This window comes from Diadema antillarum, unplaced genomic scaffold (assembly GCF_040938485.1).
Source record: "Diadema antillarum isolate AM-2024a unplaced genomic scaffold, OU_Dant_1.0 seq00001071_RagTag, whole genome shotgun sequence".
Classification (NCBI taxonomy): Eukaryota; Metazoa; Echinodermata; class Echinoidea; order Diadematoida; family Diadematidae; genus Diadema; species Diadema antillarum.
In genome coordinates this window covers 430,663-444,858 of record NW_027271896.1, presented here as the reverse complement: position 1 = coordinate 444,858, position 14,196 = coordinate 430,663, and the positions used below count along the sequence as shown (strand labels likewise).

Sequence of the window (14,196 nt, the reverse complement as noted above, 5' to 3'; positions counted from 1 at the left end):
TAAGAAACTATTCAAAAAACAATTTTAAATTTTGAAATGACACCCGAAGGTGTTAATCTAACACCATGAATGAGCACCGGAAATTTAACACCAGCTCGGTGTTTCATATTTAACACCGGACTTTTTGCAGTGCAGGTGAATTGCATAACGATTAAATGCGAGCGAGCGAAGAGAGCGAGCTTGAAAATTTTACATTTTACAGTTCAAAAACTGCCGTTCTTAGAGCCATATTTTTTCGCTTTGGAAATCAAGGGGGGGGGGGGGGGGGCGCACCGGGCGCAACTGCTGGCAATTACTGGCAGCAACATCAGGTGAACTGCATAACGATTCAATGCGAGCGAGCGAAGAGAGCGAGCTTGAAAAATTTGACATTTTACAGTCCCAAAACTGCTGTTTGAAGCTATATCTGTTTTTTGCTTTAGACATTAAGGGGGGGGGGGGGGGGGGCGCACCGGGCGCAACTGTTGGCAAGTACTGGCAGCAATATCAGGAGAATTTAAATGCGAGCGAGCGGAGCGAGCGAGCTTGAAAATTGTGACATTTTACAGTCCCCAAACTGCCGTTTGTAGGAATATTTTTCGCTTTGGAAATTAAGGGGGGGGGGGGCGCACCGGGCGCAACTGCCGGTAATTACTGGCAGCAACTTCAGGAGAATGGCATTACGACTAAATGCGAGCGAGAGGAACGAGCGAGCTTGAAAATTTTGACATTTTACAGTCCAAAAACTGCCGTTTGAAGCTATATTTTTTCGCTTTGGAAATTAAGAGGGGGGGGGGGGGACGCCCGGTGCGCCCCTCCCCCTGGATCCGCCACTGGTAGTCAAGGGTGTCGGTTTAAGTCCGTGACTGGGGGAGGTATGACCAGCGAGGTGGCGTCGAAGTGACCAAGCGGGGGAAGGATGTCCAAAATCTGCACTTTAGAGCATCCCCTGCTCCGTATCGTACGGATGTACAGTACGGTCGATAGATAGTAAACACTGTATAGAATACTAGTAGATATGTATAAAATCATTGCTGCCAGAACCAGGGGTGCGAATTGTTTTTGCCCACGTTTTTTTTTTTTATTTTTTTTTATTTTTTTGGTCCCTGGTGCAAAATATAAAAAATAGAAAAGAATAATTATTTAGCGTCCGGCGTTGAGGTCGCTCGCAGACTGATTTTTTTTTTTTTTTTTTTTTTTTTAAGGATCTGAAGGGGGTGCGTTCGCACCCAACGCACCCCCCTGGTGACGCCCATGGTTTGTTTGATCTTGTTTTATATCGGTTTGTAGATTTTAATTCATCGTTCGCTGTCTTATTTTTAAGGGGCCTATATCGTACAAGCTTTGCTTTCGAGTGGGACCCCCCATGTCCATTCTTATCCTTAATCCTGGACTGGTACCATAGGAATGTGTATATAATTACTTTTTTAAAGGTACCATAATGGGTTTTTTTTTCATTTGGTACTCATTTTCACATGTATTTTGTTAATCTACTCTTTTGCAGTTATTACATAAATGTTCCACTTATACATTGTTTATAATTTCTCTGTTTATTTGATGAAAATGAAATGAAATGAAATTGAACTTTGAGCTTTTTTTCGGTGGAAAAGTAAACTACTGACATGTGTTATAATATGTGTGTAAGTGTATAAGATAATATGTTGTATATAACCGAAGAGCTATTGATCTTTGATATAACTCATTTTATAGTACATGCCCGACAAGGAGGTTCCAGGACTACGAACGTCTATTTATGACTTCTGGGACCAATGCGTGCAACTCCATGAGCGCCTACTGATCGTCATTGCTCGTGGGCTGAATCTGGAGGTACGTACTCCAACAAAGTTCTTCTAACTTTCAGCATGATTGTGCCGGCGTATTGATACTCAAAATACAGAGAAGGCGGGAATTCTGAAGGAAACAAATACGAGTCTTTTTTTTCCTTCTCGTTCGAGGACATTTGTGCCTTCTAACAATACTTACAACGTGTGGTAAAAGCAGACGATATTTTTCTCTTGGAAGAGTAAGTGCTTTTCCTTGATGATTATCTAGCCTGTGTAGACATGATAATTGTTATGGTTAATTGGGAATAGAGGATAAGATTTGACTTTAAACAGAGGCCATAATCCCACCAAGCGTCGTCTGACGTCAAGAGATACTTTTTCCACGATGTCACTCTCGACGTAGGTTTATAAATTGTAACACGACATAATATCTCTGCTGACATTATGACTGTGTATTATGCTCCGCTGACAATTGCTCCGTAAAGAGCGACAAATGCTCAGCCACAATGCTATGCAACAAAAATATGCTCCGCAACAAATGTTCCGCAACAAATGCTCCGAGACATTTTGCTCTGCAGACGATTGCTGTTGAGTGAGGGTCATGGATATGTCATGGTACAAACGTACTCCTGGAACAGTTAAATATGTTTATCTGACAGTGCTTTGGCATTGATAATGGAAGGGCTGTCTGATAGAGCAATGGCATTAAATGCCAACGCTCTATCATTACACCTTGTTTCGCAGTATTGCAAATTGTTATACAATTACACTGTATATTGAAAACCCCATTGCTCACGGTCATCACCTTTTCACACGTGTACAGTCGCATTTAACTGTTATGAGACGTAAACAGCGCAACCTAAGATTACAAAATGTAACCAACAAAATTAGTGATTTTATTTGATTTGATTTCCAGTTATTGATTCCTGTATCATCATTGTACATGAACATACATGCACATGTATATATTCATACATTGTTGGAGCCATACATATACATAAACATCAGTGGCTAAGAAAATATTTTTTCGTCATTGCCTTTACACAATGTATAGCAGAAACTATCAGCAATACAACCGTACAATGAATAATACAGTAGGCTTGATTTGCGTGCAGCTCTCGTACATAATACACATAGAAAGAATAGAAAGGGGATTACTTGCGTAGAGATAGGATAGTAGAAAGGAGAAAGGGAAAGGAGAGGTTTGTCTGCTTTCACTAAAGGCTTACACAAAATTAGTTCACCTGGATCATTGATCAGCATAATGAGGCATGACAAAATATTTCTCACCGAGGTATCCAGTGACAGTTCATGATTACATAATATATTACATAATAGATGAAATGAAGTGAATGGCAGAAGTAATCCATCGGGCAGTATGTCTTCTTCATTTTCCGCAGGAAAATTTCTTTCTCAAATTCTACGAAGGTCTCGGAACTGACAGCAATAACAGCATCCTGCGCACCCTGTACTACCCCGCGGTGTCTGTGGTGAAGGAGCGCCAGCTGCGGTGTGGAGAGCACACGGACTATGGAGGGATCACCCTGCTGTTTCAGGGTTCCCCAGGGCTGGAGGTACATGACTTAAAGGCACTGTTTAACAGTGGGAGCAGTGATTCAAAAAAATGTTCGAGTTATATCATTTTCATATATTTAGATCAGTTGTATAACAAAACATCCTACCATATAAAAATTTCAAAATAAAGCCTAAAATATCAGGATATACTACTATTTTTCTCACTAAATCATAACTGTAGATGGTTTAATCTAGAAACAATTTTATTGTTACTGTAATATATCAAATGTAGGGGTGTTGTTGCTGCAAACCCAAGCTTCAACCACTACAGACATGATGGAAAACTCATTCATTGCTATTCTCAGAATTTTGTCCAACCCGATTGGTCATCACATCCTGTGGTCAGTCCACACACCCTACCTCCCTAGGAGCCTAACCTCTCCCATAAACATTTCTGGATAACCTGTCTCCATTGTCTACCAGTGCTAAGTTTCTCCCCCCATCATCCCCATCATGTAAAATGTGAGTCACTGGTGTCAGTGACCCATGGATTGACAGTGGTCATTATTAACCTACTCCTTTATTTTATTATAATCTGAATCCCTCTATTTTGAACATTTGAATATTGTAGATTAAGCCCTTCCTTCGAGTATAGATGTATTATAAAAGTGACCATGTGCTTTTGGAAAAGAGTTCTCTCTTTCACCCTCTTGAGGTAAAGACACATAAAGCGTTGGTCTCCCTTGCCATCCCTCTTTAGGGGCAATATATGGCCGTCGGATAGGGAGCACCTATTACACCTATTACATCAAATACTGTATCTGTTAAATCTGGCATATTCCATCGTCGCCTGGGATATTATCACCGTTATCATAATTGCTGTCATATTCCGAAGTGAACATTTCTTCGAATAAATAAAGAGCCTGGATTGCACATGGTAAATGAACTGGTCTCTTGGTCCTTTCTTTGGAGCGTCGAGAAAACGTTTAATACCAATGTAACACCGATTACGCCATCGAAGAATACATCAACTAAAATAAAGGTGTTACATTACTATTGTTCACATTTTTTATATTCAACAATACTTAATAGTTGTTATAATGATTAAGATTTTTACATTGGTTACATATATTCCGATCTCACATTTTAGAACTATTTTGGAGCACTAATGCGCTGGGTTTTTCTTTCATCTTTAAAATTTGGCAAATAATGCCTTTAACTTTTGCGACTCAGTATAGTTAGGCAAGTACACTTGCTACTTACCACCGATGCAGGTTCGGAGTAATGTACCGATGACGGGAACCCACTGTCCTCTGGGTTGAATGAAAATGATAATTATGTAATTATAGTAAAACAGGGGCGATCGGTATTTAATAGTAAGGGCGTAACAAAAAAAAAAAAGCCAACAACAATTAGACATTAACAACACCTGACATGATCACGGACAATTTCACGTGATTCGGTCTTGTTGCTTTTGAGGTATAGAGTTCACAAAGTGTCCGGAATAAAAAAATAAAAAAGAATCCAAGCAAAAATAAAAGAAAATCATAGGCAATACAAGAACAATTGCATATAAGGTTTAGTAAGAGAAAAGTTCTTCCATAAACAACCAACTTATTGGCAGATATTTGTTATCACTTGTTTGCTAAATCGCTTATTTTTGCGACAGCTATTCAGTTATTGAAATCGATTGGGAATTTCGATTCCTGATGGGTTATACATGAATCTGTTTTGTTTTGCTTTGTTCGATCGAGTACTTGTATTTTCTCCTTCGTAATGTGACCGTAACTCATGAAACCTGATCTGGCGACATAGAATGAATTTTGCAAGTCAGGGCCACGTATAATATGCTTTGTTCTTCATGGTAAACCAGGTGCGAGATCGTGACGGTGACTGGATGAAAGCTGATCCTCTGAAGGGCTCCATCGTCCTGAACATCGGAGATCTTCTACAGCGCTGGACCGCAGACATTCTCAAAGCTACTGTAAGCTCATGCCAAATGTAGACTATGTCTTATAGACCGATTCAGTGAGGCGGTTTGTGTATTATCGGCATGGGCAGCGCCATTACTGCGGTGTCCCGTCCGACCCCCCCCCCCCCCTCCCCCCACCCCCTCCCTACATTAGCACGCGCACGGAATGAAAAACTGATGCATGGTTGTTTTAGCCAATAGGCGTCTCGTACTGAGTGCACGAACGCTTGCTTAGTGCGCGAACCTTTGTAGCAAGTGCGCATACTCCTGCTAAAAGTGCGCGATAAACATGTTTCCGGGGGTGGGGGAGGGGGGGGGGGGGGTAGGCTGGGACACCGCAAATTGAGCTAATGGCTGCGCCCAGTGCCACAAATCAAATTGTCTGCTGCCCTCAACGAACCCGAATCGGTTTATACTCGAAGAGTTTTATCGCAAAACGAGCTGACTCCATTCTTGTTAAGATTAGATCTTTGTGATTAAGGCTGTTAAAAAATAAAGTAATAGGAAAATACAGGATAGTTCTAATCATGTCTTCTATAATGTTCCTTGTTGCCACAAGTGAGTATTACTGAAAAGGTTTAATTCTGCTTGAACAATATCGGTAAATCTAGTCAACTGGACTTACTTGTAATTTGGAGTAGCGACGTTTCGCGTCCGCTCCGGGACGCTTCATCAGGCCGACTGATCTTTGGCGGCAATTGGTTGTTGACCCGTAACAGGGTCGGGGAATTTCGGAAAGCGCCGAGGAATCTTCCGAACCGCCGGGTTGTAGGCTCCGGCTAGGTTGTGTCTCAGGCCCCCTCCTCGGTTTAGGGATGGCTCCTCCCTTTTAACGTAGATGGACTCTTTGACTCCCCTCTCGAACCACCGTGCCTCGCGATCTAAGATGACTACGTCCTTGTTGTCAAAGGTGTGGTTACTGCTGTTCAGATGGGAGTATACGGCAGAGTCTCCACATCCAGACGAGCTAGCTCGTCTGTGCTGGTACATACGTTTGGCCAAGGTCTGCTTTGTCTCTCCTATGTATAGCTCATCACATTCATCATCCTTGCATTGGATAGCATAGACCACGTTGTTTTGTTGGTCCTTCGGGGTCTTGTCCTTAGGATGGACTAACTTCTGTCTCAGTGTGAAGAATAGGCTTGAAAGAGACAGAAATATGATGTTTGCTGAAGATTCTACGGATTTTCTCTGAAAGTCCGGAAACATAGGGAACCGTCACGTTGTACCTCCGCTTTTCTGTCGTTGTCTTGCTTTGGTTCGGTTTGTCCTTGTGTCTTGGTTTGGATTTATGAACTGCCTTCTCGAATGTCCAACCGTTGTATCCACATGCGCTGAGTGCCTCTTTAACGTGCCTGTTTTCCTTGATTTTCGTGTCCTCATCAGAACAGATGATATCTGCCCGGTGGAGTAGGGTTTTGATTACCCCTAGCTTGTGGACCAGGGGGTGATGCGAATCAAAGGAAAGGTACTGATCCGTGTGTGTTTCTTTCCTATAGACTGATGTGTGTAGCGTACCGTCACTCTGAATATTGACCAGGCAATCCAGAAAAGCGAGTTTTCCCTCTTTTGCTCTCTCTCTTGTGTGAACTTGATGTACTTATTCACCTTGTTGATGTGGTCAAAGAAGGAATCCAGTTGGTCTTCCCTGATTTTTACCCACGTATCATCTACGTAACGGAACCAGTATGTTGGTGAGATTCCAGTGTACGAATGTAGAGCCTGGCGTTCAAACCGTTCCATAAACAGGTTTACCACTATTGGGGACACTGGCGAGCCCATTGCACAACCATGACACTGTCTGTAGAAACGGCCATTGTACACAAAATAAGTGGTATTCAGGCACAGCTCCAATAAGGAACAGACTTGGTCCGGGCTGAGCTTCGTCCTGTCACTTAATGATGTGTTCTCCACTAGAAATTCTCTGACCACTTGTACTGCTTCGTCGGGTGGAACGCACGTGAATAGAGCACTTACGTCATACGATGTTATTGTCTGTCCCTTCTCTAGCCGAATGTCCTTGATTTTGTCAACAAAATTTTCGGAGTTGATGATGTGGTGGTCAGAATTCCCAACAAGTGGTCCTATTATGTATGCAAGGTGCTTTGCTACATTGTAAGTGACGGAGTCTATGCTACTCACAATTGGTCGTAGAGGTGTGTTCTCTTTGTGAATTTTCGGCAGTCCATAGAATTTGGGTATCGAGTCACCTGGGTACAGTCTGTAGTACAAGGCCTTTTCAATGACTTCCGATCTCTGTAATTGTTGCAGAATGTCAATCACTCTCTTCTTGTAGCCAGTAGAGGGGTCACGCCTGAGAAGTTCGTATGTTTTTGTGTCGCTCAGTAGCTCATTCACTTTGCCATCGTAGTCCGTCTTGTCTAATACCACAGTGCATCTGCTTGTCTGCTGGCAAGATAATGATGTTTTCCTCCTTGCTTAGTGTTTTGACAGCCTCTCTCTTTGCACGTGAAAGGTTGGAGTTTGGCATTTTGGCAGTCACTAAACAAGCTGACACCCGAATTCGTAATTCCTCTGCTGCCGAAGCCTGTAGTTTGTTGTTCCTGATTGTTGACTCAGTCGCAGTTATGAATTCTGCGTAAGGTATGCGGTCTGGTGCTACCGAGAAGTTCAAGCCTTTCCCGAGAATGTCCTTTTCCGCTGCGCTTAAGGGTCTACTAGAAAGGTTCTTGACCCATTTATCTTTGGAATCCTCTTTCAGATGCAGTTTACCCTTCTTTCTCCAATCCTTGTCCGTATCACATCTAGAACGCTGTGTATTCAACAATCTCGTGAACTTTTGCTGTTGTCTTTCTTTTGACTTCCGATGTTGGGACAGCTGCGACTGCGTTGAAAGCTGCGACACTTGCTCATAGATGTCTGTTGGCAATCGGTTATACAAATCATCTGATAACTTACTCACTTTATTTTCCAAAGAGTCGATTGTGAAAATAGTTTGACGGACCCGTTCATTAAGTAATCCTTTCTGTGCCTTGGCGATGATTTTTCCCGCTTTGTATCCCTTCACTAATGGTTTAATCCATAAGCTCCGAGGTGTAACATCCGAATGAAGACAACGCAGGTTGAACCGAAGATGATTCCTATAGTCGGCTAATTTCCTCGACGCTTTCTCATAATTCCTCACCAAATCTAGGCAATCTTTGCCAAATTGGTTTAAGATATGTCTGTGAATGTTCTCAGTCATCCAGGTAAAGTATCACATGAACAATATCGGTAAATCTAGTCAATTCTGCTCCATCTGATGATGGCCTTACTTTGAAATGGGGCTCAGCTTATTTTGCAATAAAATTCTTCACTTGTGCTTGATGCTTGGAGATATATGGTGCCCTGAATCAATAACTATTAAAGCTTTAATGTGCCTCACAGATGTTTAGATAACCAACTCGTCATGTCGACATCCAGTCTGAAAGATGTCTCCAACAGGGTGTAGACATTATCCGGCAAGCTCCGAGATCTTGTCATACAATCATCTATGTCGTATGGATGTTTAGGAGGCGAGATTGATTTGGTCATCTGATCATCTCTTCTAAGGGATGTAGCCATGATGAGGTCCGCATCTCGTCACCTTATCATGTGTCACAGTGTGTTATCACTTGAACTAACTCACTCGTCTATTTGGCTGTTTGACCATCCAAAATAAAGTATATCGGAGGAGATGGAGTAACGTATAAGTACATTGATTTCATTGCGGTGAATTTACACAACGGAACCAAACATTCATGTATGCAGAACCTCTCTGAGCTCTAACCTTGAGAATACATTTGTCCAAGAGTGGATGAATTCATTCCACACATCAAATGTTAACAACCTTTCAATTCTGTTGACTAATTATTCGCGTCGTTAACCTTGACATACATAAAACTAATTGAATTATCACATAACATACAGCATTATAATGCTATATTATGCTATATAATGATATACTAGTATTAATAGGTTATAACCTATATGCGTATGGGACGACGTTAACCTGTATGGCTTGCCACAACTCATATCATTGAGTACAAAATGTTTATCCGGAGTTCAGTTTCGAGGGTGCGATTCCAGTTTATCGGATGGCTGTAACAGAAATGTACTGACATTGAATCGCGACTTCCGGATGGCAGGCGCTCCCCGAGCGTGCGAAGACAACTTTGGAGGCGGTGAACGCGGGTCGCTTGGAGAATGCGATTTAGGAGCGACAACGACGTCCTTTGTCGCGACGACGTAAAGTCCGGTCGACCGTGTTCAATGAAATATCTTCTGCATGATCCTTAATCCAAAGGATGGAAGACATGACGAGATTTTAGGCAAAATCCGAGATCTTAGCATCTAATCATCCCTCCGTGCGTATGTAGACATGGCGACATCTAAGATCATCACCTCTTGAAAAGGATATCACCATAATTACTAGCATTCAAATCCGAGATCTTGTCATCTAATCATCCGCTCCACGAGATGTAGACATGACGCGATACAATATTTGTCATCTGCTCTCTTCGCACTCTCTTCTGGTTCACAGTCCTTCTCAGGATGTGCACATTTTCAAGAAAGAATACCTCTACTCTCGCTTTATACTATCTATCTCACCTCTCCCTCTTCACTCTATCTACCATCTCCTCTTCCAACAGTCCTTTTCAGGACTTACCACATGGTGAACCGTAAAACTCAATCTTCATTATCGACACCACCATGCAAACCTCCACCTTCAAAGATCATCTGATCTACTCACCCATTGTATCCCAGTATATGATACAAGATGCAGACATGATGGGATCTAAGATCTTCTCATCTGATCGTCTGTTATACAGGATGTGGAGATGACAAGATTCGAGATCTTCTCATGTGATTATAATTATTTCCTCATCGATGTCGACATGAAAAGTTGATTATCTGGGCATCTTCAAGCTTCCATACTAATCTCATTGCTCATGCATTGACTCAGTGGGGAATTCCAATAATGAACCATAGGTGTAGATGGTATCTCTCTAAAAAAAATCGAGTGAAAATTTTCACTCTAAAAAGAGTGAATACAAAAAAGAGTGAATTTCGAGTGAAATTGGAGTGAATTTTGAGTGAAAATGTTCATTTTCACTCATTTTGGAGTGACCTCATGGATCACTCCAAAATCTTCGAGTGATCCCTGACGTCACTCCAAAATGAGTGAAAATGAGCATTTTCACTCAAAATTCACTCCAATTTCACTCGAAATTCACTCTTTTTTGTATTCACTCTTTTTAGAGTGAAAATTTTCACTCGATTTTTTTTTAGAGAGTATACGTGTGATAGGCTATACACCTGTCAAAACGGCGGGTGCGATCGGTAATGGGTTAAAGGCCTTCACACACATTGTAAAGCTGATGTTTTATCATTAAACATTTTATAGAATGGATGCTGAGATCCACAATGCAATCGCCTGTCAGTGCCCGTGATCAGGAAACGACTACTAGTATTCGTTTTCTCCCATAAGTAGCGCGATTTTTCAATCTACTTCGTGACGTGGAGAAAAAACAACAACAAAAGAACAAGGGATGATGAAGAAGTGAAGGAGATGAAGCAGTGAATTGATTTCTTCATGGGGGAGGGGTTCGTCAGCAAAATCGATTAGTTATGTGGGGGTTTTCTGCAATTTGAAGTAGCATACAATGTACTTGACATAGGTCGTTTTTATCATTCTTTTTAACGAAAACATTACTTGCCTCAAATGTGTTTATGTTTGCTTCACTTATTTTTTTTTCTGTGCAACAGCATGTTTTTGATCTGCAGAAGTTGGCAGTCCTGTTGATGTATCCCTTTTCAGTTGTCTGGTGCAGTCTGTTGTGACAATGATCCTCGTTTCTCATGTGTACGTGCCTGTTCTCTCCTAAAGCCTCATCGCGTTGTTCGCTACGATTACACCAAGGCCCGGCAGTCCATTGGATTCTTCGGAAAGCCTGACGACGAAACCGTGATCGAGTGCGTGGACGGTAGTAACAAGTACCCGCCTGTGAAGTCCAATGAATTCTTCACTGATCGTGTCCTACCCACCTACACAGGAAACGATCAGTAGATTTGAAGTTGATTAACATAATCCATACTCGAGATTTTTGTGGTCATTTATGAATAGATTTCAATTCTTGTTTTCTTGCTTTTAAAGAGCACAATGAAAGTCACTCAAATACATTGATATATTACAGGATAAAACCGGAAGCATGTGGTCCGAAATATCGCATACAAATAATGATAAAACAAGGTAGCAGCACAAGTTGCAAAAGTTGCAAGTTGAGCATGATTGCTTAGAAAGAGATAAAAAATAAACAAAACCAATTTCAATGAGGAGATTTACCTCTCCCCTTACCCATATTACCCCACATTAAAATAGGGCCTTATTCAACATTACGGGTGTATGATGGCACATTGGAATTGCACAACAGTAACACGATGTTGCCACTACTTCTTCCACAGGTAAATGCTTATAGTCACGTCAACATTTACGCCATGACTTTTCGACATTTTGCTCGTTCATTTGTGCATTAAACAAATTAAACAGGTATTTCATTATGAAAATTAGATTAGTTAAGCCTAGGGGACGGGTACCATCCTTCTATGACTATAATATAAATGTATTGCTGTCGTGTAATCACGCGATGTACATGGAACAAAATAAATATAATAGTTCAGTATTCTCCCCGTGTGAAAAGTACAGAACGATTACTCGCTAATGCTATCAGCCTTACAGGTATGCATGTTTTTTTTTTTTGTCGAGCCCACCGGAGGTGAGGGGAGACTAAGGGATCGCCTGGGCTTCCGTCCGTCCGTCCGTCCGTCCGTCGTCCGTCCTACCGTCCGCAACGCTACAAAAACTTCAATAACTCTTTACTCTGGGCTTCAATTGCAATCAGACTTCGAGGGTAGAGGAGTCATACAAAGTTTCACATTTTATAATATATGAAGGTCACCTCAAGGTCAGAGCTCACAGGCAGGGGTCAATGAACTTTAGAGCCCAATGTTAAGTTTTTATGGCGCGTTTCTATTATGGGTCATAACTTTTGATACATAACTCCATTTTTGACCAAAATTGGTTGGTAGATGTCCCTTGGGGAGTGGATGATCACCACAAGGTCAAAGGTCACAAGCAGGGGTCAACGAACTTTTAGAGCCCAATGTTAAGTTTTTATGGCGTGTTTCTATCATGGGTCATAACTTTCGATCCATAACTCCATTTGTGACTATTCATTAAAACTTTGATGGTGGATGTCCCTTGGGGAGTGGATGATCACCACAAGGTCAAAGGTCACAAGCAGGGGTCAACGAACTTTTAGAGCCCAATGTTAAGCTTTTATGGCGCGTTTCTATCGTGGGTCATAACTTTTGATCCATAACTCCATTTGTGACTTAACTTTGATGGTGGATGTCCCTTGGGAAGTGGATGATCATCAAAAGGTCAATGGTCACAAGCATGGGTCAACAAACTTTTAGAGCCCAATGTTAAGTTTTTATGGCATGTTTCTATCATGGGTCATAACTTTTGATCCATAACTTCATTTGTGACTAAACTTGGATGGTGGATGTCCCTTGGGGAGTGGATGATCACCACAAGGTCAAAGGTCACAAGCAGGGGTCAACGAACTTTTAGAGCCCAATGATAAGTTTTTATGGTGCGTTTCTATCATGGGTCATAACTTTTGATCCATAACTCCATTTGTGACTTAACTTTGATGGTTAATGTCTCTTGGGGAGTGGATGATCACCACAATTTCAAAGGTCACAAGCAGGGGTCAACAAACTTTTAGAGCCCAATGTTTATCACCACAAGGTCAAAGGTCACAAGCAGGGGTCAAGGAACTTTTAGAGCCCAATGTTAAGTTTTTATGGCGCGTTTCTATCATGGGTCATAACTTTTGATCCATCGGTCCGTTTGTGACCAAACTTGGATGGTGGATGTCCCTTGGGGAGTGGATGATCATCAAAAGGTCAAAGGTCACAAGCAGGGGTCAACGAACTTTTAGAGCGCAATGTTAAGTTTGTATGGCGCATTTCTATTATGGGTCGTAACTTTTTTTACTTTATTTACTTAATTTATTTGCTATAAATGTTTACCCTTTTATATCTCTTTTTTTATCTGTTATGTGGGCGAGACACATTATGGCACTTTCCTTGTATTTTGCTAGTGTTTTGTCTGTTTGATGTTACAAATGAAAATTATACATAGAACGTATGTCCTTATTGTTCACTCTTCTCTTACTTGTTAGCATTCAATATGTTATCTTCTACTATATTATCTCTTCCTACTCACATTAATAACAGGTTGCAATTCGGTATTATAATCAAGTGTAACCGTCTGATGTTTAGCGTATAGTTGCAGTTTATGTATAGGAATATTACTCGCGTATGTTATCGCGTGTTCTGTCCAACTTACAGGCAGGCAGCGGAGGTAACAAATTTATCATGTTTATAGCCAGACGGCAAATCGCTAACCATTCCCGCACTGTAAAAACATCGGTGTTAGATTTAACACCACGGGTGTTAAATCTAACACCGATCAAACTTCAATAAAGGACCACACCCACAGGTGTTAAAAATGCACCGTGATGGTGTTGAAAAGTGTTCACCTGACACTTTGTGGTGTTAATTTGACACTGTACCTGGTGTTATTTTGACACTGCACTGGTGTTGATTCAAAAATGACACCACATGGTGTTGATTTGATATTTGTTGGTGTTAATATCAATGGTTTAACACCCGTCCAGCTTCAATAAGAGACCACACCAGCTGGTGTTACTTTGGTGTAAATTTATTTTCACATTTTTTTCAAAAATCGAGTATTTTAATGTAAAATTCTTGATCGTCTTGTTTAAATTTAAAATCAACAAGAAGTGCAGTTACTAAGAAACTCTTCAAAAAACAGTTTAAAATTTGGAAATGACACCCGTTGGTGTTAATTTAACACCATAAATGAGCACCGAA

At 41.2% G+C, this 14,196-nt stretch overlaps 1 protein-coding gene across 1 annotated transcript; it reads left to right on the top strand.

Annotated features, from left to right (window-relative positions):
• The first annotated feature begins 1,692 nt into the window (after positions 1–1,692).
• LOC139743353 (uncharacterized) lies at positions 1,693–11,299 on the top strand. The gene is made up of 4 exons (XM_071653841.1): positions 1,693–1,806; positions 3,164–3,337; positions 5,152–5,262; positions 11,120–11,299. The coding sequence occupies exons 1-4, from the start codon at positions 1,693–1,695 to the stop codon at positions 11,297–11,299; spliced, it is 579 nt and encodes a 192-aa protein (XP_071509942.1).
• Positions 11,300–14,196: the final 2,897 nt, after the last annotated feature.